The 24283-nt window shown below is 39.7% G+C and overlaps 1 protein-coding gene across 4 annotated transcripts; it reads left to right on the top strand.

The window, feature by feature from the left end:
• The first annotated feature begins 216 nt into the window (after window positions 1–216).
• LOC119796057 (serine/threonine-protein kinase/endoribonuclease ire-1-like) lies at window positions 217–12173 on the top strand. Of its 4 annotated transcripts, none has more exons than XM_038304384.1 (10): window positions 217–284; window positions 609–700; window positions 940–1044; window positions 1353–1394; window positions 1546–2011; window positions 9189–9331; window positions 9486–9714; window positions 9808–9872; window positions 10032–10178; window positions 11422–12173. In XM_038304384.1, exons 2-10 carry the CDS (start codon window positions 662–664, stop codon window positions 11980–11982), a joined length of 1797 nt encoding a protein of 598 aa, XP_038160312.1. In that variant the 5' UTR covers window positions 217–284; window positions 609–661; the 3' UTR covers window positions 11983–12173. The 4 variants fall into 4 exon arrangements, with proteins under 4 accessions (XP_038160312.1, XP_038160310.1, XP_038160313.1 ...); XM_038304382.1 differs by having other exon boundaries at window positions 9808–9890; XM_038304383.1 differs by having other exon boundaries at window positions 246–394; window positions 9808–9890.
• Window positions 12174–24283: the final 12110 nt, after the last annotated feature.

The following is a 24283-nucleotide window of genomic DNA, read 5'->3' as shown; positions in this document are numbered from 1 at the left end:
TATATTTCTTTTTTATTTAATGCTTTTCTGTGCCCCCATGAAAACACGCTGGCCCCCTCCTGGCCCCCTGGTACATTTGGTCTAGAACCGCCAGTGTAGATAGATAAATACATCAAGAACCACACTCCATACCAGTAAGTGGCGGTAATGCTGCTCAAAGTTTGTTTCCAACCGCCAATAAACCAAAACAAGAAGAAGAAGAAGCAGCAGCAGCAGCAGCGTGGCGGAAACGCCCCCTCCAGTACTGGACACAAACCTCATCTCATAACATCCCTACCTGGAAGGTAAGTGCGGCATGGCGCGTGTTTCTTCCTTCAGGGAATAAACGGAGAACTTTATCCGTTATTTGCTCACCGGAGAGCGGATTCTGAGGCAGGAAGGTAGTTTCCTCCCGGTAAGCGAAGCCCTCGCAGTAGTTCCCTGGTTTAGCCGCTGGATTCCTGTCGGGCTGCGGGGGGCAGGGTGTGGGTGTCCCGGGTTCAAACAAAGGGACATGCGGCCTCTCTCTATCATCTTAATCACCTTGTTTTTGCTGCTTCTTCTATTGAAGCTGAAGTCTTACTGGACGATAGGAGCTGGGATTACATCTAGTCTGTTTATATTTCCAGCCACCAGAAGCTGTTTACCTGATCAGAGCTCTGTCTGTCCTGGCAGACCCATAATGTCCACCTCCAAGACCGGCAAGCACGGACATGCCAAGGTACGTTTGGCTTCTTTAATGTCCGGGTTTGACCCAGTTTTCAAGACTGTTAAAGGTCAAACCAGTTCCTCTAGGTAGAGATCACATGTTTAGATTCCTGTTTTTAGTTTTCTTCAAATATAATAATTGAAATTTCAGTTTTGTTTTGTTGTTCTTTAGAAATATTGAGCTCTTTTATGTGAATTTAATCAGCTGTTGGTCAGTTTAGCTGCAGTGAGCTGTTCTGTTTTCTCCTGTAGGTTAACCTGGTTGGAATTGACATGTTCACCAACAAGAAGTATGAAGATATGTGCCCCTCCACCCACAACATGGATGTTCCCTCCATCAAGAGGACAGATTATCAGGTATGCTGCTTGGTGTTAACCAGAGAATGAAGATAAGATAATACAAAGTGAATCCAGTAGAACTTTTTATTGCCTACCTGGAATGGGTGACAATAGTTTAATAAACTTTTGGCTCTCAAAATGGTACCGGTGCTCTATTTGTTGGTACTCCGATACCACAATTGTAGTGCGATAGGGGCCCCACACAATACTGGTATCAGTATTGGTGCAAAGTAGAATTTTTAAATGCTGTCAATGGTTAAACAAATCATTGTTTTTAATCTTGCATAATTATTTTAATTTAATGCTGTAATTGTAATTTGTTTTAGAGGATTGCTGCATCCTCTTGCACTGAGCAGATGGAAAAGAAGGTAAATATGTGGAGTAGTTTCTTTCTTCATCTACATTCCCTGATGAAATTCTGTACATTTTCCTACCATGTCTATGCTATAGTGTGCTTGTTCTGTATATTTTATTGATTTTTCTCTTATCTAATTGAGATTTCTTTGCTCAACATTAAAGGAATCCCGGTGGAAGAGCTCACTAGCAAATCTACAGTCTGAGCCTGACGTGAAGAAAATTGATGACCTTGTTTTCAATCCAAAAACTAAGATTGCAGATGGATGCAGTGGGACACAAGTCTTTCCAGGACTCTTCTGCGACTGTCCTGTGGCAGTAAAACGAGTTCTTAAACATGTTGCCAAAACTGAATTGAAAATGGCAAACTTTCTAAGTTCAGAAAAATTAAAGATGAAACATTTGTTGCAGCCCCTTGCTGTGTTGGAAGACTCATACTTTGGCTATTTTGCCTACCCTCTTTGTGAATATAATCTGAAAGACTTGATTGAAAAAAAGGATTTTCCTGAGAGACAAAACCTGACTGACCAGTGGAGACTGGGAATCTGCCAGGAGTTATTGCTGGGACTTCAGGAACTCCACTCACATGGGATTTTGCACAGAGATCTGAAGCCTGAAAACATCCTGTTTGGTAAGTTAAGCTTAATAAGCAAACTGGACTATACTTTTATCCACAGACACACACATGTATATGTGTATTTATATACGGTACAGACTAAAAGTTCTGACATTCCTCCTCATTTAAAGAGTTTTCTTTATTTTCATGACTATGTAAATTGTAGATTCACACTGAAGGCATCAAAACTATGAATTAACACGTGGAATTATAAACTTAACAAAAATGTGTGAAACAACTGAAAATGTGTCTTATATTCTAGGTTCCTCAAAGTAGCCACCTGTTGCTTTGATTACTCTTTTGCACACCCACAGCATTCTCTTGATGAGCTTCCAGAGGTAGTTACCTGAAACGGTCTTCCAACAGGCTTGAAGGAGTTCCCAGATTAGCACTTGTTGGCCCTTTTGCGGTCACTCTGCGGTCCAGCTCACCCCAAACCATCTCGATTGGGTTCAGGTCCGGTGATTGTGGAGGCCATGTCATCTGGTGCAGCATCCTATCACTCTCCTTCTTAGTCAAGTAGATCTTACACAGCCTGAAGGTGTGTTTGGGGTTATTTTCCTGTTGAAAAAAAAAAACGATAGTCCGACTAAACGCAAACCAGATGGAACAGTATGCCGCTGTAAAATGCTGTGGTAGCCATGCTGGTTCAGTATGCCTTCAATTTTGAATAAATCCCCAACAGTTTCACCAGCAAAGACCCCCACCACGCACACACACCACCATACATGGGCGGTTCTAGACAGGGCCAACGGGGGCCAGTGCCTACTGTACTGTAGATATAATACTTAAAGAAGTTCTAATGATGATATGCACTGGAACGGACATCGTTACTGATAGCTCCTTTGGATCTGTTTCGTTTTTTTCTTTACAATTTCTGTTTTACTAATTATTTAAAAACAATAAGGTGGTAGCTTCAGGGGTATTGAGATAGGAGCCCAGTTTCCATCTGCTAAATGTTTTTTTTTTCAAGGAAAAGAAAAAAAATATATACCGTATTTTCACGACCATAAGGCGCACCGGACTAAAAGGCGCACTCTCAGTTATGTGTCCCATTTCTGTATTTAACACACACATAAGGCGCACCGGACTATAGGGCACGTTTTTTATATACAGGTACATGTCCTCTACTACCTTTAAATACCTCTACTGCGTATTTAAAAATACAGCGGGGGCAAAACTGAGTATGACTGTGCTTTATTCATGTATTTATTACAAAGTATTAATCAAACCTGGCAGCTGGCCGTGAGACAGACACATCGCAGATGACAGAGCGCTGTGATCGCTCCTAAATTAACTTAAAATCCTGAAATCTGCCGACGGAATATGTTCGCTTTTATTGCCGGTATCCTGGTGCCTGCAGTTTAAATTATTTAGATGAAAAACACCTGCCAGCCGCCGCGGTGAACCTGGAGGCTGCCCAGCCTAGAGGCTGCTGATGAAGGGATTTCTACTGTCGGTGCACCGCTGGTATGTGGGGGTCTGAGCGCCTCCGACAGAAATAGATAATCTGGATGAACTGACTGCAATTATTAAGTTTTCAGGTGGACTTTCTCACTTAAAAACATATTAAAACTACTTTATTCCCACTGATCACAGCAAATATAGCTGCAAGATTTAGATTATTTAGATGAAAAAACACCTGCCAGCCGCCGCGCTGAAGAGGAGGAGACGCGCCCGCTGCTGTTGAATTAAGTTTTCAGGTAGAAAAATAGAGCGGGAGCAAAACTGAGTATGATTGTGCTTTATTCATGTATTTATTACAAAGTATTAATCAAACCCATCAAAGTCATCATCCTCTGTTTCTGAATTAAACAGCTGTGCTAAATCAGACATGCCAGTTTCCCCTTCTTCGCTGTCAGAGTCACTTTCCGTGCAGCGCGGCTCCTCAGAAATAATGCCGGCTTTTGCGAAAGCTTGAACAACAGAGCCAGCAGACACTTTAGTCCAGTGGTTCTCAAACTTTTTCTGTCATTCCCCACTTTGGACAAGGGGGAATTTTCAAGCCCCGCCTGTCCCCATCGCCCCAACACAATGCTAATGAAATATGCAACAATCTTAAAATGTTCCAATTTTATTGAAGTAACAAGTAGTATCTAAATACAAACTATCTACATCAAAAGCCAGCAAGCTCAAAAATAAAGAAAATAAAAATGCAGCTGTGTCAAAATTTGTATCAAGCTCAAAGATAGAAAAAATTAAAGTGCCACTCTGCAATCTGTTAATAAAAGAAAAGAAGTGAAATCCATCTGGCAATACAGGTCTATTTATCCCTGCATTAGTGGCTGCAATGAGCCTGTTTTGCATTGCAGTTTATCAAAACGGGGTTGCAGGCTTGATACTGCCACTCTCAAGTCATGCTCAATGTTCAGCTGAGATCTGTATTTTGTTTTCAGTGAAGCAACAGCTGAAAAGCCCATCTCACAGAGATATGATGTGGCAAAGGGAAGAAGAATGCACACAGCTCTCTGCCCGATGAGTGGATACTCCCTCTCCACTCCAAACCAGAATTCACTATTAGTCTGAGCATTAAACCTGAGCTTCAGGGTGGAGTCAGACGTCATTTCAATAAACTGGTCCTATTTATTTAAGATAAAATATTTCAAATTCAGTTATTTATGATCAACCTGCGCCGTCAATCCCGGCGCACGTGCGCTTTATTTGCGGTCTGGACGCTGAGGGTAAACATGCTGTGTCTCTGACTGCAGCGCTGAGAGGGACTCCTGTGATAGCGGGGGAGAACGGGGTGGGGATGGGTTAGGCGCCCCACGGCAGCACCTGCCGCTGGAGGACAAGAAAAGGAACGATACGTGCTTTCACGTAAGAGTCTCCAAAAGTCGCTAATTTGTCGCTAGTCGCTTTTTTGATAAAGAGTCGCTGGAGGGGTCTGAAATATAGCGACAAAGTCGCTGAGTTGGCAACACTGGGGCGCGAAAGTTTATTCCGTTACAAATAATATGCCGACGTCACGTCAATCATTATTTTGGCACTTCAGTTCCAGGTGAAATTTTTCTAATGTTCTTTTAATTAGACTGCATGTAGGCTAGTAATGATTACTTTGTGGGTTTGATTGGTCTAAAAAGCGGCAACATACAGCTATAAGGACAGTTTGCTCTCACACGTTCTACATTTATAGTCACACACACACACACCGGAACTTGGCGCGCCCCACCTGTCACGTCTCAATTCCCCACCAGTGGGTCGCGCCACACACTTTGAGAACCACGGCTTTAGTCCAAGCATCTACAATCCATCCGCAAACGGTGGCGTAACTTGCCCGGCGCTGCCTTCCACTTATCCTGAAACTGTGGTCTCCGTCTGTCATCCATCGCTCCCACGCAGCTCGCAGCCTTACTTTGAACGGCCGCTTCAAACCGATGTCGAGCGGTTGAAGTTCCTTTGTCAGACCCCCGGGATAACGGCGAGCACAGCGTTCATTTGATTCACCTTTTTTTTCACATCGGCTGTGAGATGGGCACGCAGCGATGGTGATGCGTGGAAAAAACACCTGGTCTCCTCACATACACCTGCCTCAGCCACGCTTTCATCATCTCCTCATCCATCCAGCCTTTTTCATTTGCGTTAATATCATATGTCATCAGAGCGCTGTGCCTGTCTCGCTGTCAGCTCCCAGATCAGCTTCTCTGATTGGTTGATGCGGCGCGTCCAGCAGCAAAACTTCAATTTTTCCATCTCGAGCAGCAGCAGCGCGTTGGCAGATGCTTAAACGATCCCGACGTGCTGCAACTGCGGCTCAAAACGCGCTGCAGGACCTTTTGCTGCGCCTATACCGGCGTCAACCATTGACTTTGCATGTAAACTCGCTGCTTCTGCTGCACCTGCTGGGTCTGGTTCACACCGATGTCGAGCGGTTGAACAGCGAGCACAGGGTTAATTTGTTTCCCCATGTTTTTCACATCAGCTGTGAGATGGGCACGCATGGAGTTGCATATTAATGGTGATGAGTGGAAAAAAACACCTGGTCTCCTCACATTCAGCCACTCTTTCATCATCTCCTCAATGAGGTGGTCTCAAAAGTCGCAGTTACAACACACATAGGGCGCACCGCACCATAGGGCGCACCGCACATTTTGAGGGGAAAAAAAGATGTTTATGTGCGCCTTATAGTCGTGAAAATACCGTACTAATTTCTACGGCTGAATTTATCAGTTTTTCATGAACGCCAACTTAGATTTTATAGAAAACGGTTATTTTAAGTTAAATTACATCAAAAATATGTAAAATTCCTCAATTCTGAATGAATATAGACCTAATAAGACATAGAATTTTAATTAAATCTATTTGAATAGAAATTTCACTTCATGCAGCTCTCTTAATATATTTAAATCCCTTGCCGTGTTTTTTGTTTCATGCTTTTCTGTTCCCCCATGAAAACACGCTGGCCCCCACTTGGCCCCCTGGTACATTTGGTCTAGAGCCGCCACTGCCACCATGCCTCCTTCTCCATGCTTCACGGTGGGAACAGACACGTAGAGTCCATCCATTCACCTTTTCCACGCACAAAGACACGATGGTTGGAACCAAAGATCTCGCATTTGAACTTATCAGACTTATCATGTTCTTTTACCAAAGCAAGAGTCTTCTGCAGTTGTTCTAGAGCCCTGGTTTTCAAAGTGGGGGACGCCAGGAGGGGCCGCGGGAAGATGGAGAATAAAAAATAAAAAGTTATACATGAAATAATTTTTTTTGAATAAAAAAAAATAAAATATTCCTGTCTGGGTATGAAAACCATTCACCTAAAGCTTACAAATAATATTTTCTGGGTGTATGTAAGACAAGAGTTTCCCACCCTAGCTGAAAGGGCTCTGAAATGTCTCCTTCCATTTGCAACCGCTTACTTGTTTGAGTTCGGCTTTTCCACTTTAAAAGTACTGAAAACTAAACACAGATCACGTTTGAATGTGGAGAATAACATGCGTGTTAATCTGACAGACATCAAGCCCAGACTGGACAAACATTAGAAGCCATCAGGCCCACTGCTCCCATTAGCATGGTATGTCTATGTATTTCTAATGTAGCCTACATTTGATTTTAGGCCTGCATTATAAAAAATGCCAGCATGTTTAATTTGGGACAAACTTTTTATTTTGTTCACAAATCTTCCTGTTTTTGCAATCTTCTGTTTTGGCTTATAAAGAGGTTCATTGTTTAAAAAAAGGTTATTAAAATTTAAGTGGTGGGCCTATGTTATTGTTATATTTTATTTATTAAATTAATGAATTAAAGTTTAATAAAATATATTTGTGACTAGGCCTGTCACGATAACAAATTTTGCTGAACGATTAATTGTCTCAAAAATTATTGCGATGAATGATAATATTGTTTGAAGACCTTTTTACACTGATTTAATGGAAATGACGTAATAATGCATGCGATTTCCTGCCAAAGATAAACACACTTTATTTTCAACAGAACTCTTAACACTGGAACTGGTTAACAAAATAAAACGAGAAATAAAAATTAAATGGACTCTCAGTCTTTGTTAACTAAAAATACACTTGAATAAAAACTAAACACATAAGCTTATCTTTGAATGTGAAAAAATGTAATTTCATGGTTTTTGCTGGGCACAAAAAATATACATTTGATGATATAAGAATTTGTATTCAAAACCAACAAATTGATAAAGTTTCTACTGTTTGTTTTTTGGGTGTCCAACTTGACGACAAACTCCTTTGGAGAGAACAAATTGGTACAGTCTGCAAAAAAGTCACTAAATCTCTAGGTATTTTGAGAAGGATTAGAAATTTTGTTCACAATAAAGGGATGTTAACTCTATATTATTCATTAATCTATCCATACCTGTCATACTGTAATATTGTTTGGGCAAGTACATTTCCTAGTTATCTTAAAAAAATACTACTTTTGCAAAACGCTTTTGTTCGCTTAGCAACATTCTCTAAAGTTGATGCAGCTAGTGCTCCTCTTTTTTCCAAATTACAGCTGTTGAATATTTTTGAAATTAATATTTATGAAACATGTACCTTTATTTTTATGATAAAACAAGGTCAGTCTCCTGATACTTTCAAGAAATATTTTGTTAAGAACCACCAAGTGCATTCTTATAATACTAGACAAGCTTTGTCTTTTCATTTACCGTTAAGTATTAAAACTCAAGTGCAATTTTCTTTTCGGCATCGTGGTGCAAAATTATGGAATGAATATGGAAAATATTTGGAATCTTCAGAAATAAATGGTAGAAAGTCTTTGAAAAAAATACTGTTATCCAAAAAAGACAGTGATGTATGACTTTACAAATATTTGACCCCCTGAAATCTGAATGCTAAAATGTAAAAATAATATTACTGTACATGTCTATTCTGTTTTCTCTGAAAGGACTTTCATAATGTGAGCTGCCTGATATTTTGTTGGTTTACGGGTGTGGCCTTTGGTATAAGCCCTAAAGGGTTTCTGTCACACTCCATCACATTTTTTATTTTTTATTTTATTCTATTGGTGTATTCTGAGTTTTTATTTTGATCTGTGAAAATAAAAAAAAAACAAAAACAATAAAAAAACACAAGATAGAGCCAAATCACCTCGGTCACGTGGTTTGAATCCTTTGAAACCAGTTTCATTTTGAGTAAGCATGTTTAACGCATGTTTCATATGAGGGGGGCCTTTACTTGGCTCCTTTTTTCTTGCCATAATACAAATTCTAACCGTCCATTCAGTAGGACTATCAGGTGTGTATCCACCTGACTTCTGCAAAGCACAACTAATGGTCCCAACCCCATTTATAAGGCCAGAAATCCCACGTATTAAACCTGACAGGGGACACCTGTGAATGAAGACCATTTCAGGTGACGAACCCTTGAAGCTCATCAAGAGAATACCAAGAGTGTGCGAAGCAGTAATCAAAGCAAAAGGTGGCTTCTTTGAAGAACCTAGAATATCAGACATATTTACAGTTGTTTCACAATTTTTTGTTAAGTATATAATTCCACGTGTTAATTCATAGTTTTGATATATATAAGAATAAACCTAACAGATGTCTTCAGTGTGAACCTACGATTTTCATAGTCATGAAAGTAAAGAAAACTCTTTGAATGAGGCGTGTCCAAACATTTGGTCTGTATTGTATACATAAATATATGTATGTATGTGTGTGTGTGTAAAACCAAAATGTAACATTTTGTTATATGTCTAATAATATTTTATTTGTCTACAGATATAAACAATAAGTTGTATATTGGAGACTTTGGTGCAAGCAGAAAACTAGATCCAGCACAAACCATCATGTTTTCACAAATGTACTGGATTAGTTATGAGTGTGCTGAAGAAAACCAATACAAGAAGGAGTCAGAAGTCCAGGTATGTTGACCTTGAAAATGCTAATTAAACTGCTTACCATGATTATTTATCAATCTGAATTGTTTGGCTAGTTAATTGTCAACAGTTTACTATAAAAAAGTTATGATTGGGACTGTTAAAGAGCGTATCTTTAATATAATCTGTTGCATTTCAGGTTGCGGGATGCTTGGTGCATTACATCCTGACAGATGGCCAACATCCCTTTCAAACAACAACACCATACTTCAGGAATCCCTTTGGGATATTGGATAATGTCCGAACGGGCAACTTTAACCTTAAATGTGAGGAAAACTGGAGCAGCCAAAAAGATATAATTTCCCGGATGCTGAGTAGATCTATTGAAGAACGTCCCTCCATTGAAGAAGCCCTTCAGGTATTCATGTGTGAGTACCGTCGCTTTAAATATTTTATATAATATTATGGACTAAAAACACTATCTTGGGTAACTAATGAAAACGGATTAACTTAATTTACAGGTTTGACACATCAGCCTGATTATACTGGAAATACAAACAACGCTGGGTTTGAGAAGCAAAGTAAAGTAAGTAATTCTTTTCAGGTAGGGCAATATAACATTCTTTTTTTTTTAAAGAAAATAAAGATTTTTCCACAGAGATTTTGTCTTACTTTGTATTCCACTGGCTAAATATATTGTCACCCGATATAGACATTTATTCACTACTTTTTGTTATTATTACAGGATGGACCCCATTCAACAAATTTCTGCATTGAAACCTTTGACATGAACCTTGCAGAGAGTCTGGTGACAGATTTGCCTGACATTACTGCCAGTAATCCCCTGCCTTCATCTCCATCGACAGACGAGGAATGTTATGAGATTGAGACGGTAATAAAGGGTTTAATTATTCAAGTAGTGTTAAAGGCACACTATGCAACATTTTTCAGTTAATTAATGTGTTCCATAATGTTATGGATGATTAAATGAGTCATTTCAGGTTGAACAAAGGTATTCTCGGCCGTCCTGGTGGTCTGTGGGGGAAATGCTGCACTTGCAATTGCAGGAGCACCGACCCGCACCCACAGGCTCAGAAGTCTCGCGAGAGTCGGTCTTGCTTTACGGCGAGAACTGCTACACGCCCCCAGTTAAAAGCATGCTCGTTGCTAGCACAGTGGCGATCTTTGTGCAGTGCTGCTTTCACACCGGACGCAGCAAAATCGCGTCTGCTGCTTCATTTTTACTGCTTGTACCAGTTAGTTCTGACGCGCGGCTGAAGCAGCTTTGCTGCTCTGGCTGCGCGGTGCAAAAGTGTGTCTGACGCGCGTTGGGCGGAGCTTCACTATCCTTTCTCTGCCTTGCAGCTATATTTGCTGTGATCAGTGGGAATAAAGTAGTTTTAATATGTGTTAAAGTGAGAAAATCCACCTGAAAACGTAATCAGTGCAGTCAGTTCATCCAGATTACCATCCTGCCTTCCAATATTTTTTCTGTCGGAGCCGCTCAGACCCCCACATACCGGCGGTGCGCCGACAGTAGGAATCCCTTCATCAGCAGCCTCTGGCCGGGTCGCCTCCTCGCGGTTCAGCGCGGCAGCTGGTAGGTGTTTTTCATCTAAATAATCCAAACTGCAGGCAGCAGAATAATAAAAGCGAACATATTCTGCCATCAGATTTCTGCATTTTAAGTTAATTTAGGCGTCAATAAACTGTTTAAGACGAGTGATCATAGTGCTCTGATCATCAGCGCTGTGTCTGTCTCCCTGCCAGCTCCCAGATCAGCTTCTCTGATTGGTTGACGCGGCACGTCGAGCAGCAAAAATTCAATTTTTCCATCTCGAGCAGCAGCGCGTTTGCGGCGCGTCACGCGCATCAGATGCTTAGTCATTCGTTGCGTTTGCCTGTCTGCTAAGCTCAAAACAACCGCGCCTGGCTTGACGGAGAAACCAGGAGAACAGCTGTGCATATTTACGACAGTGCACTTTTACTTTCGCCCTCTGGGGGGAGCCTCGCTGGAAAATCAACACCGGTTGCATAGTGTACCATTAAAGAAAACTATAACTGTAAAAAAAAAAAAAATGATGCATGTATCATATTCTCTTGTTTTCAAAATAATAAGCTACATTTTCTTTCAGAATCCTGAAGAACAATTTTCCCTTTCTCTGGAAATGTCAGAAGATGAACAAGTGGATGATGACCCACAAGCTGAGGAAGAAGAAACTACAGAAACTGTAGTAATCCACAGAAAACCGTCTTCTAAAACTAAGCAGTGCTCAAAAAAAAGCAACTCTCAACAATATAACATCACAGTTAAAATGTCTTCAAACACTGCAGATCAACGTGTCTATGACAAGAGGAACTATTGTCTTTACTGTAAGAATCCTTATGCCAAACTAACAAGACATCTGAAGCAGAAGCATTCAGACAAATCTGATGTGGCTAAGGCGCTTGTGCACAAGCAAGGCTCAACGATGCACTCTTTGCTGTTGACCAAAGTAAAAAACCTGGGAAACTACCACCACAACTGCTCTGTTCTGTCTTCTGGAAAGGGACAAATCATACCTAAAAGGCAAGCAACCCGTCAATCAGTTGCAACCGACTACGTACCTTGCAAGTTTTGCTTTGGTATGTATGTCAAGAAAGATCTCCCGAGACATCATAAGCGTTGCAAGCTGAAGTTGAAAGAAGGATGGTGAACGCCGTTCTTTATCTGTTCCATTTGATTGACTTGTGACATTTGATTATTTTCACCAAATCTCATTATTTCTTAAGGTCGTAACACTGAGGGGTTTTGGTTGAGTCCTGAAACTTGTTGACGGACCTTAGTGGCGCACAGAGGGGAAAATGTGTGAACAACAGGGTTATTTTATTAAATTGTCTTAAAAATGTGTCTGTTTTGATAATTTTTCTTCTTATTCGCTCACCCTGGAGTGTGTATGTTGCTCCATCCTATCTCAGTGGGGACTTGTGTCGTTCTGCACCAGCCAACAGTGGACCCCTGTTGTTCTATACAAACCAAGAGGGGAGCTTTATTTTTCCTGTAATGGCTTTGACATGGGTTGGAACTAAAACAATGTACACATATTTAAGAATTTTGTAAGATCAGAACGATAAGAAGTTTTTGCATTTCAGTCTCTGGTGTGAAACTATGCAACAGTTTTGACTGTGGAATTAAAACAATGTCCAAACTTTAAACAATTCAAAGTTCTTTTTTAATAATAAAATAGTTTTCAGTAAATATGAGAAACTGTCTAGCTATTATTATACTATAATATTATTAGAGCTATTGTATCAATAAGTGTACTGCATTAATCAAGAATCAGGAAGTAAAATGAAGGTGTACTTAAAAAGTACATATAAATAAGATATTTTGTGATGGGCCTTGATATGTTTATTATTCCCTCTCCTTTGAACGTTTTTGTTATTGCATTGTAATTTTATTGTAACTTGGCACGTTCAATAGAGTAAAATCAATTATATTACTGAGCAAGCTGCACCTATGTGGGGTAAGAGAAAGGCATATGATTGGTTTAAAAGTTACCTTTTTGGTAGACTTGTAGATATTAATCACCAAAAATTGGGGACATCAAACATGGAGTTCCCCAGGATTCTCTGCCGATGTAGTTACTTTTACCAGCAGATCTGAGTGGTTTGGTAGAATCTGCAAAGTGAGGGAGGAGTTTTGCAACATAAGTCATCATCCCCAAAAAACGGCGAATGTCTGCAATGTTCTGTGGGAAAGGCATGTCCGTAATGGCTCTGATTTACTCTGGGTCTGGTTCAATGCATTCTGCACTGACTTTATGTCCTATAAACAGAACTTCTGTCTGTGCAAAGGTGCATGTATCGTTTAGTTTTAGCCCTGCCTCTTGCAGCAGCGTAAGGACAGCTGTGAGTCGCTCATCAGGCTCTGCTTAATTCTTTCCCAATACGAGGACATCATCTGCATGGCATATAACACCTTAAAGCTGCATCTCTGGCCCATTTTCTGGGCCCGAGTTTATCCCAAAGCATAGCACATTGAAAAGGAAAAGGTCAAAGGGAGTAACAAATGTTGTTAGTTCCCTACTTTCTTATGCTAATCCAATTTTATTAACATTTTCAGCAATTCAGCTGTGCTAATGGCTGATCTACAGAGGGCAAGATATATCTTTCTCTGCACACACTTTCACTGAGCTTGGTGAGGTCAACACATGGTCTAATTTTGCCATTGGGTTTTGGGACTACTACTGTCCCCGCACACCACTCAGTAGGGCTCCCCAACCTGGAGATGACCCCCATTTCCTCCATTCTTTTTAGTTCCTCCTTGACTTTTTCAGTTAAGGGTATTGGCACACGACAGGGGTTGTAAGGGCAAAGGGGACAGCATCTTCTCTCAGGCGGATACGATAGTCACCTTCCAGTCTCCCTAATCCTGTAAACACCTTGGGGAATTTGTTTTTGAATGTTTTCTCTGGGTTCCCTATTCTCCAGTGTTTCGAGGCATTCCCTCACACTAAGTATGCTTGTAGCGACAGTGGAGAGGAAAAACTCCCTTTTAACAGGAAGGAACCTCCAGCAGAACCAGGCTCAGTGTGAGCGGCCATCTGCCGAGGCCGACTGAGGTTCAAGGAGACAGAAGCAGATGTGGTGTACCAGGTGTTGCAAGAAGCAAACCATTGATTGGTGGGTGGGACAGGCCTCTGCAAGGTGCATGTGTCTTTGTTTCCCCTACATGTCGGCTGCCTAAGTTGCTGGTGTGCTTGATCCGCTCATCTGAAATGATAAGTGCCATTTTGCCATCTGTGGCTGGGATTGTGGTTGGGCTCTGGTGCTCTACCTGTCGTGCGTTTCTGCAGCATTTCTCTGCTGGTGTAGGCGGCTGCAGCTGGAAGTTTTTGTGGCGTGCAGCTTCCATCTAACCCTCACCTGCTGGTCCACTTTCTCCCTGGTTAGGCTGTGTTTCCACTCCTGGGTAAGCTACCTCATTGCTGCTACATGTTTATCGAATGTGAACAGAGTTGTTTCGGCTTGTTAGATCAGAAGCGTTGGTGTGTTGACTTCTGTATGTTGTGTTCAATGGTTGCATGTAATTTAGTGAGTTAACCCGGCTCTGATGTTCCCACAGCATGCCGATCAGAGCCGAGGCAATTTTAACGGTTCGTTTGCAGAGTTGTATGGTGGTAGACACGAGTCAGTGAGCTGTTCCCACTTCCACTAAATGCCGCTTGTTGCTGGGTATAAACATTTTTTTTCAGCCAGTGGGAAAGGGGTACATGAGAAGTTCAAGTCCTGTGATTTCCAGTTACACTGTCTTAACCCGCTTTAAACTTCTCTCTGCTGTAATCCTCCGGCTTAGTCCACTAGATTTAAACTTGGGTTGTATTAAACGGAGGTGGACAGCTGAATGCAAAGACATGCCACACTTTTTAGATATTTATTTGAAAACACTTAGGGGATGAGTTACCAGTTACTGTTTTCTCTGCCTATTAATATCCAATAAATATATTATTCAATTTTTACTTGTCAAATAATATAAAAAGAAAAACAATTTTTTTTTTTATATATCTTTTCAGGAAGAACCATCGCTATCTTACTGCTATTGAAGGACTGGCTGGTTGGAGGGTACTGCCAGTACCTATACTGGCTTAAAATGACCAAAAATTGATTAAATTAACACTATCAGGACAAATGATTGGTGTGTATTGCTTTATTTGGACATGAACATGTGTGTGTTTGGTTTGTTTTTGTCTTTTTCTATAAGCACAGATATGGTGGTCAAAGGTTGCAAATGTCCTGCAAATACATGAATATGCAGCAAACTCAAAAAGAACAGCAACTAAAAAAAGCTCCCAAACACAGAAATGTGACTAGCAAACCCAAAATGCTGCAACAGAGAAATGCTTTCAACGAAGAACATAGAGAGCAGCAAAGTGCAAATGAAATGCAAATACAAAACTCCCGGCAAATATTTGAATGATGCTAACACACATAGCATATGCTAAAGGAGAAATGCTACCAGTAGCAAAAACAACTGTAGGTTAGGAAAAACTGAAGTAATGTCACAGAATGGAAGTGCTCCAGACCACTAGGGGGAGATGATCATCAACATATATGGGACCAGACTCCAGTCGATGTACACATCGACTAGATTGCTCTTTTTGAAAACCTAGGATGTGTCCTTTAAAGGCCAGATTCGAAGGCCGATTACGTCATAGAGCGGCGCCGAGGTCTGGTCGGATTCCAAGAGTCCTCGTTATGCGTCCTTAAAATGCGTCCTTCTTTTTGCCCGATTTAAAGGGCGGGTCCGATGTATCCTCGGTATCCTTGGATATCCCAGGATTCATTGCGAGACCAAGCAAGCTGTGATCAGAGTAAAGGTTACTTGGCACCGAGCAGTGGTGAAATTTGGAAGTTCAGTTTAATATAATACAAGTCTGTGAATAGTTCCTTCTGAAATTAATGAAAATAATGGTTTTAATGGTTATAGAGTCAGATATGTGGCGGTAATGTTTGGTTTATCTAAAGGTTTTTATCTGTTACTGTGTAAATGGGTTTGACTGTAATTTACAGATTCTAATATATCTGCAGTGTGGGGACTATAAATCTGATAGGATTTTTATCTTTTTATTGCTGTTTTGCACAATATGCTTAACTAAGTATTTTTTGTTGTTGAATACTAGAGATCTTGTAGATATATTTTTTATACATACATTGTTTAGATTTACTTATATCTTTCTACCCCTTTTATAGAATAGAATAGAAAATCCCTTTATTGTCGAACAATGGGCAAATTTACAGCAGCAGAAAGATTATTGAAAATGGTCACACAAATGTGGACCTTAGAAAAATTTTATAAAAATAACATAATAGGGAAGAGTTAAATATATAAATAATAAAATACTGTAAAGTGTTTTAACAATATAAAACTGGGGAATTAATAACCAATATGCAGCTATGGACATTTTTACAGTAATGGATATTTGAAAATAGCAGCAACATCAGAGATGTGCAGAATGACAGCAGCAGGTTATTTAACTGACTAAGGTTTCTATCATTACATTTGATTTTATTTGTTCCTGCTCCCGGTGGTTGAAACCTTTATTCCACTCTGGATTCTTGTTAATGTAGTCTTTGTTCACTTTACAATAAAAAAGAAATAAATCAACAAACAGTTTTGAAAACTTCGGTTTTCATTCTTTTCCTGCTTTTTGTGTCAACTTTTGCGGTTGCTAAGCAACAGAGCGTACGGCGGTAAAACCCGCCGAAGGGTAAACCTGTTCGAATTCACAGCCAAAACTCTTCCGGTCTCCTTATTTTCAAGGACTTCGAAGGATCCAGTCTAGGTAGACCGCATCCTTGGAGGATGCAGCCCAGGTTTTCAAACAGAGCCGATGTTTAGTGAGATAATGTGCTTCTAAAAGATTCAAAGGAATACAAACTTTTTGTTCTTCGCCCCAAAAAGCCTCTGGGTTGGCATCCTGTTTATATTTCAGCTATGGATCTGATCCATAGACATTCATTGTGTTTCAGGCCTCATTTTTGTACTTTTTGAATTTCTGGACCAGATTTGTTCAGTGTTTAAATGTGTTTGAAGGGTGTTTGCACCCTACATAAAACAGGACTAGGATCAATATCTATGTCAGACTGTACAGTAAAAGACAAACCTATATCACAAAAAATAAATAAGGGTAGTTAGAATTAGTATAGTTAGTAAATCATTTTGATTTACTTTGTCAGAAACTTCAAAAGACCCAGATGGAGGCAACCGCAACCACCTGGATCAAAGACTACCTGATAAACAGACCACAGTTACTTAGACTGAAGGGTCAGTGGTCTAATCCAGTAGTCAGCAGCACAGGACCACCACAGGGAATGGTATTCTCACCATTCTTTTTTACTCTGTTCACCTCTGACTTCCTGAACCAGAAAGAGTTCTGTTACCTGCAGAAATACTGGGATTACTCTCAAGAAATCCCAGTATTTCAAGTGGGTGCATCAAAGATGGACAAGAAGCTGCTATCAATAAGTAAAATCGATTTTAACTAGGTCCACTCAGAGTTAAGCGCAACAAGTATGAAAAGCCATTATCAGTGGAACACCAATTCGACGAGTCACCTAGACAACAGGCAACACGAAGAGCATATTTCACCCACTGATCTCTATTTATTCACTGGATTGTTGATAGCCCGTTGGTATTAAGGGGTTAAATTAAAGCCCCCGGCCGCCATATTGGCACTCGTCACAATGTTAAACTCGTCACAATGTAAACAATACATGCGCTACAGCATCAAACATTGATGATGTTCCAATTTTCAGTGGAAATTTTTACTCAGGTATTTACTCAGGGGTGGTTTCAGTCTATTTTAGACAGTAAATAAGTAGCTGTTTGCAGCCCTGCTTCAGATGTTATCATCCCAATAAATGGTCGTTATTAGCGGTGCCATAGAATGGCTTCAGATTGTGCCAGTAGGTTCATTAGGCTGTTATCATGGAGTGAATCCTAATTTTAACCCTAAAGTAATTCCTTTTTCCCCGCAAAGTTAATGAATCTATTTATCTGTAACCTGAAAATAATTTCAGTAATTCTTCTTGTACTTTAAATATAACTAAATAAGAATAAAATGAACCGCAACTCGGTCATATTAAACAAACCAAAAACAAGTAATCTCATGCCCAGTCAACTGAGTTGTAGAATCCTCTCCCTATAAATATTTATTTCTCTGTGAAAAGGTGCTGATCATTCTTTAATAAGATCCTCATCAAACAGACATGCAATGTTTGTTTTTAAAACCTACTGTGTGAAAGGGATCTAGTGAATTATATATATTTTTATGCACAAAACTACAACAAAAATCGTACTAAATTAGGAAATAAAACAGGGTGATTGGCTATAAGGAGAGTGGAGAAAGAGGAGATTCTGAGTTTACTGAACAAAACCTGCTACCGACCAGGTTAGGTCAGAGGAAAATGTTACTATGGTAACAGAGATAGAACTTCTAACGATTTGGTTGGAGATTTTTGTGAGCACCTAAATGCAGAGGCTGAGAGGCAGGAGTGAGTTCCTTGAAGATTTAATGAATGATTACAGGCAGCAAAAACAGCAATCCAAAAAAATCCAACTTAAAAATGTCAAACTGAACAAAGGCAGGACTAATGAGCTGATAAGGAGCAGGTGTGAGTAGAACTGACGAGGAAGCCAAGGGAAAAGAAAACACAAGGGGGCAACAGAGGACAAGCAAAGAAAAGCCTAATAAAATAAAATAAATCCAGAACACACCAATAAAGCTAGAAAACAAAGAAAAACATGGACAAACGTTAAACTGATAACTTAGAGAACACCAACAGAACCAAGATCATTACAGAAGTTGAGGAAACTCTTTGTGAACCGGAAAAGTTGAGTTTCGCTGTTTTTTGCAGCTTTAGACAACTTTTTCGGTAAACCTGCTTCATGAAAGAGACCCTGGTGAACTGCTTTGTGGCGTGGAAACAATCATCTGATCCTGAATGTCAACAAAACAGATGATTGTAGATTTTAGAATAAACAGGAGCAAGTTGAATCACATCATGGGGAAAAATAGTGGAGGTGGTGGAGGAGTAGAAATACCTTGGTGTTCACCTGGACAACAAACTAGACTGGAGACAAATGTGAAGCTGTCTGCAAGAAGGGACAGAGCAGACTGGACTTTCTAAGGGAGTTTAGGTTCTTCAGTGTTTGCAGCAAGATGCGGAATATCTTCTATAAGTCTGTTGTGGAGAGTGATCTCTTCCTCCATCATCTGCTGGGGTAACAGCATCAAATGACATTAAAAAAGCTCAACGAGCTAATAGAGAAGACAAAGGGACTCTCTCTAGAACCCCTGGAGATGATTTCACAAAGAAGAATTAAAATGAAGAACATTATGGACAACAGTGACCCTCCTCTTCATCACATTGTTAAACACCAATGGTTTTCGCTCAAAGGCTTCTCCAGACCTGGTGCAAGACAGACCGCTATAATATCCAACCTGCCTACAGCTATAAACACCTACAACAACTCGTCTAAAAAGGCTGATGATTTACTGCATCATTTGATTTCCCTTTGGGATTAATTAAGTCATTTTGAATTCAATTGATTTGCAAAAATGGCACACTTATAATTTTTTATATTATGTGTACAACTTAGTCAAGTGACTTGAACTAAAAAAAATGCACATATCTGACTGCCTGAGAAAGAAATCAGCTGAAGATTTTCTTAAAAACCTACTTTGGAAATAAGTGCATGGATGTAGAACATTGCATGAGTCTGTAGGAGGCAGTGATGGTTGCTGAGTCTAAAAGCTGCTAGGAGGAGAGATCTGTAATAATGCTCCTTTTTGTAACTCCGACCCAAAAGATAATCACTGAAGGAGTTCAGTAACAGCTTCATGAATGGGTTAGTGATTGTGTTTATCCCACAGACTACAAGTAGGCCTACCCTTTCGGTATAGAGGAACAACCTATGTTATGAAGTAGAACTTTCTTTTTTTTTCTGGTGTCACAATAGTTAAAACTCCTGTCATAACTTTAATGACCAACGTTAGCCACCACAGAAGCTCTTAGACCCCCACTGTAACGTTTTACTGTCCCTCCTGTTTTAGACGACTCTCCTCTCCTGCACTTTGCACCTCTGATTCAAATGATTGGATCATTTCTTCAGCATGTTATGCCGTCCTTCATAGCAATATTCCTCGCACATTCAATTAAGTCCGCTGCAGGGAAACAAGGAAACACATAAAACATGCAGACTGCAGAAACTAACCTGTTTGTTTGGTGACAGGATAAACATGGGTCTAGTCCAGCTTTTCTTTCTCGGTTTCAGCTGTTTAAAACGTATCAGTCTGACTGTAAACATGAGCAAGTTTAGGCGAGGAACTATTTTCTTTAGAAACGTTATCACTAATTAAGATTTTTTTCTCACCTGAATTTAATGTTCTCCTGTCTCACCATTTTCAAGGTGGGCAAAAAAGAAATTGGCCCTATGCGTTACATGACGCCAGGGGCGTCTCTAGGTTTAAGAGAAAAGGGTGGCTCAGCCCCTAGAAGATATAGCACGCGCGTTTCCAGTGCACCTGCTAAGGCGTTGTCTAAGACAAGGGTGTAACTTTGTGTTGAAAGTTGGTGGGGACGGCTCATAAGGAAAGGGAGCTACCTGCGCGACGCCTTTTTTTTTTTGTTGGAAAGGATAAAGCCAAAAAAATGCGAATAACATTTATCAATTTAATGCTTACAGTTGAAAACATAACTGTTACAATATTCACTTATATATTTTGTGCAAAAAATATCACATAAATCTAAACAGACAGCACAAATCAAAGAAATCAAATAAATATATCAATTTTGTAGAACATTTATTGACGGTCAATTTTATGTCACTTTTTAAAATTAATTTACTTTTAAACCAGGACTCGGACAAGATCTTATGGGGCCTTAAGCAGAATAAGATTAAGCAACTCTGTCTTTCTGTCAAGAACATCCACCAGCAGGGTATCCAGGGGGGGATTTACCATTAGGCAATACTAGGCAGTTGCCCAGGGCCCCAAGTTCCTGGGGGCCCCATAAAACTCTGTTTCCATGTATGGTTAATACAACTAATCCTTATTTGTGCACATTAATTATGTTTTTGATAAAAATCCTTTGGCTAAAATGCCATCAGAACGCTGATAAATAGAAAGGAAAAAGGGACAAGAAGAGAGGGACAAAACCTAGAACAAATAATGGATGTCTATTCTATTAACATTTCTCTATCTGTAGAATGGGTCTGTTTTATGGGTTTACTTCTCAGGGGGCCCCCTGCCTGTCTTTGCCTAGGGCCCCAAATTTCCTAAATCCGCCCCTGAGGGTATCAATACTGATTTGATAGAATCTGGGAGAGCGGACTATGTTCAACCATCCATTTTCTTTAACCTTATCCCTCAGTGGGATCAGGAGGTGCTGGTGCATATCTCTAGCCACGTTCTGGGTGAGAGGTGGGATCACCCTGGACAGGTCACCAGTCTGTCGCAGTATGTTCAACCAGCTTAAAAGTAATCTGTAATCAGATTTATTATTTGCACTTTTACTAAGTGAACTTTCTAACTCCCTTAAATCTGAAATTCCAATGCCAAAATTGTTTAAATCTTTTATCTTTGGACCCCCTGCAGAGTGACATCACACCTGCAAGATCCTATCCTTACCTTCCTGCTAGATTGCAAAAAGCAGCTTGCTCATGAGTTGTCAACTTAACACGCTAAATCTTAAATGTACATATAAAAGAAAAAGGGGTGCAGTGCTTGCTACTGAATGGCAACACTATCAAAGTCAGGAAAAAGTTTTAAGTAAAGCCGGGATTAAAACAGTAGCTACAAGAAGCTTCAAATAAAAGGTGTTCTTTATGTTCGACCTAAACACCAACTCCGATAGACCATCAGTAGAGCAGGTGTTTAAATTAATCAATCACTGCTGCGAAAGCTTATAGCAGTGAAAGCTAATATACCACAGCCATCACTTAATAAACGCAAAATAAACAACCCTCTAAAAACGGAAAACTGTAATGGACTGAAAGTCCTGTTTTTTATGTGGGAAATTATTTGCGTGTGTTTTAGTATAATTCTGATATATTGGCGCTGTTGTCTGTTTCTATGGCAACGATACTGAATGTAGTGTAGCTTAGAGACCTGCATGGGTCGAGTTTTACCAACCCGCACCCGCCCGAACCCGTTAGGATGACTACCGAACCCGACCCGTCACCCGCGGATATCTTCAATTCAAATGTTATGGGGAGAGGTTGGAGGGGGGTGATGGGGAGAAAGCGAGAGGCAACAGATTCTTTTTTCTGAGTTTTTTGTCGGGGTTTGTGGACGGTGAGCAGCGGGGAGAACTTTTTTTATTTTCCTTCTGAGGAGCGGCATGAATGGGGTTTTAATCAGATATACACAGCACCGAAAGCAAAATACGTGTACAAAATATTGGTGGGGACATGTCCACACCAGTCCTTAAGGAAGTTACGCCTATTGTTGCACACTCGAACAAAGTGATGTTGAGACATGCGGTGGTTTTAAATTTTCTTTTACTTTTTCGTTTCTTCTGGAAATACAAACAGCATTCGTATATCTGACGTGCATCACACTATGGCTGCTATCAACTTCTGAGCTTCTTCTCCAACAGAAAACTTTGGACCCCAGGGTGCCCTAAAATGCCTGTTCAAAACAAATCCCTTTCTAAACTCATTTCAATCTCTCAGCCAGAACAGTTATCAATATACTCTTATGAGATTTCAGCTTAACATTAACAATGAAACGCAGTGCCGTTTAATAACAAACCAAAATAAAATATTAGGAAAGAGAATAGAATATTTTAATGGAAGGGGGGGGACCCTTGATCTAACCTCCCAAGCATCTGATCCCCCACACTATGATTGTTCAGATTAACTTTACTGCATTTATTTTGGGAAAATATGAGGAAAAAATAAATACAGAAAATAAAATATATATTTTTTTAAATCGTAAAATAATTATAGGGTGGCTAATGCCAAAGAAAGGATGACTGAAGCCACCCTTAAATAGGTCTAACAACGCTTATGCATGACGCTGATATCCCAGAGAATGATAAATTGCTAGATTACTAACCGGACATTTAAGACCCCTGAAATGATTCCCAAAATTAAACTACACTCAAAAACAATATTTCACAGGAAAAGTCTTGTCAATAAATCTCTATAATATACATAAAACTTTATTGTGACCAAACGTTGAAAAGTCATTGCCTGTTGGTGACCTTCACCTACATTTAGGGACTGGTAGTTAATTTCCTCTGGTGTCCATCTGTGAACCAACTCCTAACAAATCAAACTCTTTATATATCCATTGTATTTCTACATGTGGTCCAAATTACATCTATTTAGGACTACCCCATATGGATGTTAAATAGTTATATCCAGGGGTGGAGCTATATGGGGGCCCAGGGGTGGCCACCCTTAGGCAATCATTGGCCACCCCTACCATTTATTAACTCTAATACGGATGGTGGCAGCAGTAATGCTCTGTAGTGGAATGTTCAAAACATTTTAATTTTTTGAGGTTAATTATGCTCATCAATATACTAACATCAAGGATGATAAGTACAGAATTCATGCACTTTACAGAACTAGCGTTTGTTATATGGGGCAAAGAGAAAATTATGTGTCTCTGCAAGTCATCTAGGAGTCTTTCGTGAAATCAAAGATAAATAACAATTTTAATAAAAACGTGTCAAATAATCAATTTATTCAGATATTAGTGCTTGTAAATATTAATTTTATGCAGAATCTTTATTGATACAAGTATTAATGACAATGATGATTTATTTACGCCCCAGAACTCAAAACTGAGTTTTATTCACTATACCTTTTACCTATAATATATGCGCCTATTTGTTAGCAAAGGCTGTAGGAAAGTATAGTTTGTCTTTATTTAGAAAATATGGATGTTTTGCTCGTTAATGTTCCTGTTGGAACAGTGTAGAAAGGCCCTGAGGTTCTGGTGCCTATCTGCTTTCGGCCCCCCCTCAGCGTACATTGGTTCTCTTGTGTTGTTGTTTGGTTTAATGGAGGTTGGCAAACATCTTTTCCGTGCATTACCGCCACCAACTGGTAAGGAGTGTGGATCAGAGTGGCCCTATTCATAAAGATATTTATTTTTATTTATCTATATATCTATATCTATAATATTACTTTACAAATACTAAATCCTCCTAATTATTCCTGTTATTGTTAAATATTTAGATAAATATTAATCTTTTTTTTTTTTTTACTTTTTCTGCAGAATATCCATCACATCAAATTTAACTTTCTCCTTATTTAGGTCTCTAGCCAAATTCCTTCCTTCTTCTTCATACTTCTTACAATACATGTACTAATGTTTCATCTTGTCCACAGTATTCACATTTGCCTGACATGTTTCCCCATTTTCAATACTGTATTATTTAATTCTCTCCAAATCTAAGTCTTGAAATAACTGTTTCCTCTCTTCTGCTTCCTCCTGC

This window comes from Cyprinodon tularosa, unplaced genomic scaffold (genome assembly GCF_016077235.1).
Source record: "Cyprinodon tularosa strain WSP-4 unplaced genomic scaffold, ASM1607723v1 ctg533, whole genome shotgun sequence".
NCBI lineage: Eukaryota > Metazoa > Chordata > Actinopteri > Cyprinodontiformes > Cyprinodontidae > Cyprinodon > Cyprinodon tularosa.
The sequence above is the reverse complement of the archived record's forward strand: the minus strand, read 5'-3'. Positions and strand labels throughout refer to the sequence as shown.